At 50.9% G+C, this 5,772-nt stretch overlaps 1 protein-coding gene across 1 annotated transcript; it reads left to right on the top strand.

Moving 5' to 3' along the window:
* Positions 1–2,462: 2,462 nt before the first annotated feature.
* On the top strand, positions 2,463–4,492 carry LOC103630440 (probable membrane-associated kinase regulator 4). The gene has a single exon (XM_008651494.4). It carries the CDS (start codon positions 3,148–3,150, stop codon positions 4,231–4,233), a length of 1,086 nt encoding a protein of 361 aa, XP_008649716.1. The 5' UTR covers positions 2,463–3,147; the 3' UTR covers positions 4,234–4,492.
* Positions 4,493–5,772: the final 1,280 nt, after the last annotated feature.

Here is a 5,772-nt window from a genome sequence, read left to right as displayed (position 1 = left end):
GTCCCAAGTACACTGTTCGAGTCCCAGTGGTTCACCGTTCGGAGTGAGTCCGTGCTAGCACCCCCACCAAACACAAATCTATTGTCCCCCCGGGTTTTGAAACCACAACAACCTGCAATGCAGCTTGAACACGACCTCTATTTGTGCTTTACAGGACACCACCTCTATGATGGCCACCACCTATTTGGGACCAAACAACAATGAACCCTAGGGCCTTTTCGTGATGAGCAATACCTTGGATTTGGCTCGGCGAGGAGGACGGCGACGACGGTCCGCGACAGGTCGTCGGGGTTGCCTGGCGGTGCTCCCTGCGGTGGAGCGGACGGTCCGCGACATATTGTCGGACAATCCACGACCTAGTGGCGGAAGCGGGTTCTTCCTCGTGTCGAGCCGGACGGTCCACGATGGCGCATGGTCGTCTTCTTCCTTACAACAACCTAGATCCCGGGAGAGAGACATTGAAGTGCTTCGAGTCGGAATGTGTTCGGGGGTTATCAATCGGTTGTACCCCTTTATATTTATATGGGAGAAGGTCTGGACCTGTTCATAGACGATATCCAATAGATCTTCACGAATAAGTTAGGATAACTACACATGAGATAAGTACCATCGCCCATGCTTATCTGGTCGTGAGGGCGCGGACTATCCGAGCCCTATGGTCGTACCGTCCGACCATACCAAGGTGCTAAATATGGTGTCCAACGGTTAGCATTACCTTTTATAACTTAGTTTAATTCAGCTATTTGGTATTTAATTAACAAAGACTATTAGAGACGAACAATTGAATTAGGTTGAACAGAACACCATCGTAATTGTTTTAGAATTAGGGACATAATAATAATAATAATAATAATAATAATAATAATAATAATAATAATAATAATAATAATAATAATAATAATAATAATAATAATAATAATAATAATAATAATAAGTAATCTTCAAAGTAGGAGCAAAAATTACCAATCTTTCAACATATAATCGTTTAACAAGATACAATAAATGTTTATAAATAATTTTACTTTCTTCATATAAATCGGTTGGACTAAAAATACTTTCTAACTTTATAAATTGATTTCTACGAACACTGAGAGAGACCTCCTAGGCTCGGTCAATTAGTACTCAATTGGGACGAGACGAGTCCATTCCAGTGGCGCACATTCCTTGTGTCTATCTGCCGACGAGAACGACCGCTCACGTGACGGTGGGAAAAGAAGCAACATAAACGAAGCGGGTTGAAAAGTAGAACCAATGATTTTTTTTTTCTGAGCATTAAAAAGCTCCACCAGGTAAAATCAGGAGTGAGTTGCTGATTTATCATGTTTTAATTTAAAAATTAACTAGCGGATGTTAAATATTTAATAGCAAAGTAGTATACTACAAGACTATCTGCACCGCCTCCCGCTTGACCTCCCCTCCCCTCGGTTAGCGGCGCCAGTGTTACCCTATATGCTGTATCGGTGGCCTCTATATACACCCCTACCGGCTATAGTACTAGAGGAGTCTACAGTTATCCGCTAGATACAACGTGAGGACGTCGGCCCCCTTCCCTGCATGCACAGCGACGTGACAGTGCAAGTTGAAGTTTGGTAGTTAGAAAAAAATGATGTTGGATGATAAATAAGTGTAGAAAATAATATTTTATAGTTGTAATGGGTTATAGGGGAGTATTTAGGGAGAACCGCTGCGGGAGATGAAAAAATAGGGAGTGAAATATTGATGATGTGACACAAAAAAGTGATATAAGAGGAAAAATTTAGAAGGAACCGCTGCGGATAGTCTAAGTAAATTACCATTTATTTAAGGTTTTGAGGGGTGCAAAAACCAATCGTTCTGGCTGTTTTTTTTTAAAAAAACCCACTAGCTCTTCTTGGGTCCGTCCCGATTCCCAGGCATTTCATTCCTGCCTCGGCATTTCACAGCCGAACAGGTGGAATTCCGAGTGGAGTGGAGTTAGGGGTGGATATCGAGTCAGCTCGGCTCGACCGAGCTCGAACTGGCTCGTTAAGGAAACGAGATGGCTCGGCTCGGCTCGTTAAGCAACCGAGCCAGAGAACCAGCTCGGCTCGGCTCGTTTGCGAGCTCGAGCTGGCTCGTTTAACTCGCGAGCCAGAACAAAAAAATATTATACATGTATATATACAACAATATAATCGATTACTAGTTAATTTCATACTAATTTAACACTAGAAAAGACTAACAATACTCATAATTTTATATATCACATCATTTAAACCCTAAAATAACATAGTTCATCACTTATTAATTCATCAAATACAAGTATAGGCTTTGTTTTACAGATAAATGCTAGCTCATTCGAGCTAACGAGCTGGCTTGAGCTCGTGTCGAGCTGGCTCGTTAACGAACCGAGCTGAGATGTTAGCTCAGCTCGTGATAAAATTGAAACGAGCCGAGTCGAGCCGAGCCGAGCTGGCCACGAGTCGAGCGAGCTCACGAGGCACGAGTATTTTTCGCAGCCCTAAGTGGAGTGATGGCGTCTCGATGGGCTGACACACAGCCACAGGCACGTCAGTGGTACCGTCCCGATGCCTAGACAAACGCGCACGCCTCGCCTACTGGTCGCTGCTCCGTGCTCTGCCTCTGCTGCGCTCGCGTCCCGCTTCCGTTGCGGGACACGAGCTGCTGCAGTGCTGTGAGCCTGTGATACACCACACACCAGTCGCCGCAGAGGGGAGGCGTTCAAAAAAGCAAAAGAGCTCCGCCCTAAACAGCGCTCCTCGCAGAGAGCGGAGGCGCCACCCCAAAGCCGGGCTTTCATCAGAAAAGAAGGAGCCAAAGCCTGGGCATGGAGCAATGATACGGAGGGGGACACCCGGACAGCGACGGTCAGGGGCACGGTTGGCCGCCGAGACGCGAACAAGCAGCAGATCATGCCGGCCGGCCGGCCGGGGCCCCCGTAAAGCACGAGCGTGAGCGTTATTCCAGGCCTTCCGATTTATAACCCCCCTAGCTCCGTCGATTCCTCTGCCGTTTCGTTTTAAGCTAGCACTAGTAGTAGTAGCACCGAATCGCTCATCCATCATTCCATCCATCCATCGAGAGCAGGCGCGGCACGCCACGCCACGCCACAGCCAGTCAGCCACAGCCACTTCGGTTCGTCGTCCAGGACAAGAATAAGCGAGAGCAATGGCGGGAAGGCGAGAGGACGTCGACGGAGAGGTGCAGCGGCGGGACGAAGAGGAAGAGGAGGAGTACATCGACATGGACCTGAGCTCGGCAGCGCCCGGGGCGCGGGAGTTCGAGTTCATGTCGGCGCCGCTGGACAGGTGGGGGGAGCCCCTGGCGTCGCCGGCGGACGAGCTCTTCTACAAGGGCAAGCTGCTGCCGCTGCACCTGCCGCCGCGCATCCAGATGGTGGAGGAGCTCCTGGTGGACGGCCGCGGCCGCGGGGACCTCCTCTTCCCCCTCCACCACGGCACCACCACCAGCAGCAGCAGCACCGCCCCGGCGACGCCGTACGAGTCGTGCGCCGCGTCGCCGGCCGACTCGCGCTACGTCAGCGGGGAGCTCAGCGTCGAGGCGTACTTCCAGGAGTACGCGGCCGCCCGCCTGGCGCTGGCGGACGCCGCGGAGCCCGGGGAGAGGAGGCCGACGACGACGTGGTCCAGGAAGCTCAGGTTCGTGCGGCAGCTCAACCTGGGCCTCCGCCTCAAGGCGTCCAAGGCGTACCTCAAGACCATATTCGCGGCGGCCAAGCCGGGGCAGCAGCACACGGACGCCCGCATGGACGATGTTGGCGCGCCGACGGGAGCGCAGGAGGAGCTGGCCCGTGGTCACCTCAGGGCGTGGAGGAAGAACCCGTTCGCCCAGATCAGAAGCAACAGGTGCGTCGCCTCCCAGTCCCATGCCGCGCCCGCCGCAGGAGGAGGGCGGTGCAAGGAACGCGAGCACGGCCACAGGCGGTCCTTCTCCAGCGTCATCGTCCGGTACTCCTCGTCGAACAAGACGTCCCCAGTCCCTGCGCTGCCGCCGCCGCCGTCCTCGAGCGAGTCCGACTGCGCGGGGCCGGCGCTCAGGAGGAGCAGCAGCGCCAGCTCCGAGGTGGAGAACCCCATCCAGGGGTTCATCGCCTACTGCAAGAAGTCCCAGCAGCTTGCCTCCGTCAGGAAGAGCGCCAGCGACGCCGGCTTCCGCTTCCTGTCGGCCGCGGCGTCCAAGATCGCCGCCGAGTCCGACGGCCTTGATGACCTCACCGAGATTTGCAGAGGATGATAGGACCATCAATCCTGATCATTGTACAATGATGCACATGCGTTCTGGAGGTTTTTTTTTGTTTGTTTGAAAAAAAACACTAAAACTTCTGGTCTAAACCAACCCTGTGTCATGATGATATTGTTCAAATGAATGACATCTGAAGTTTGAGCATTGTCTGTTTCTAGTACATTAGTGACTTGGTACAGACGTACAGTTCGTTACTATGGAATTTTCCATGGACGAGTAAAATCAAAAGCAGAGTCTTGCTTACTTTTCATCACTTTTGTTTCTCATAGCATCGATAGACAAGGGCTCATATTCAGAGCTGTTTGGCACGGATCCAGCTTCTTGGAAAATCGAACTATGTGCCTGTTTGTTTCGGCTTTTCGCAGCTTTTGACCACCAAAAGCTGTTGTGGACTGCCAAACACTCAGCTTTTCAGCCAGCTTCTATAAAATTTGTTTGGGTAAAAAACATTCAAAATCAACATAAACATATAATCGGTTGAGTTTTCGCAACGTAGTAATCCGTCACTTTATAGATCCTGAGCCTCATGGACAACTTTATCTTCCTCCGCACGTAATCGTAATGACACTCAGATTCTCTACACAGCCAGATTCTCCTCACAGCTAGATTCTCGGAAAAGCTCGTCAGAAAAAAATTGAACCAAACAGGCACATGGCTCTAGCTTCTCTTCAAGAGCAACTTCTCTATAGGAGCTAATGTTTTTTAACAAATCGTTTAGCAAAACAGCTCTTCTTAGCACGAGATAAGGGTAAGATGAAGAGTGGGGGAGGAGCCACTAGGAGCCAGTTTTTTTGGCTATGGTTTCTCTATATAAAAATGGCTTCGCTTCTTAGTACTTCTTGTTGAAAGCTCTTTTTATATACCGTTTAGGAGGGCTCCTGCCGGAGCCGGTTGTGGAGTCCTCCCAAATAGGCCCTCATATTAAAGCGAGCAGTTATAATTGCATAAATGTTTTGGTTCCAAGACCGTTCAGGTTGGCCGCAGTGGTCTCCGCGCGCCCTCCCCCTCCCCTGCATGGCGGCTACAAGGGCGCCCCCACGCCCGCAGCGCTGCCCTGTGCGTACGTCCCCTTCTTGAAAGGGAATTAGGGTTACACCTAGTTCCTATATAATTTTGGTGGTTGAATTGCCCAACACAAATCTTTGGACTAACTAGTTTGCCCAAGTGTATAGAGTATACAGGTGTAAAAGGTTCACACTCAGCCAATAAAAAGACCAAGTTTTGGATTCAACAAAGGAGCAAAGGGGCAACCGAAGGCACCCCTGATCTGGAGCACCGGACTGTCCGGTGCGCCACCGGACATGTCCGGTGCACCAGGGGAACTCAGACTCAAACTCGCCACCTTCGGGAATTTCCAGAGGCACTCGCGCTATAATTCACCGGACTGTCCGGTGTACACCGGACAGTGTCCGGTGCGCCAAGGGAAGTCGGCCTCAGGAACTCGCCAGCTTCGGGAAACTCCAACGGCTAGTCCACTATAATTCACCGGACTGTCCGGTGTGCACCGGACTGTCCGGTGCGACTCCGGTG

This window comes from Zea mays, chromosome 6 (assembly GCF_902167145.1).
Source record: "Zea mays cultivar B73 chromosome 6, Zm-B73-REFERENCE-NAM-5.0, whole genome shotgun sequence".
Taxonomy (NCBI): Eukaryota; Viridiplantae; Streptophyta; class Magnoliopsida; order Poales; family Poaceae; genus Zea; species Zea mays.
Note: the sequence above shows the minus strand (reverse complement) of the source record. Positions and strands in the feature narration are given on the sequence as shown.

Coding starts and splice junctions, on each gene's coding strand:
- LOC103630440 (XM_008651494.4), top strand. CDS start 3,148: ATGGCGGGAAGGCGAGAGGACGTCGACGGAGAGGTGCAGCGGCGGGAC.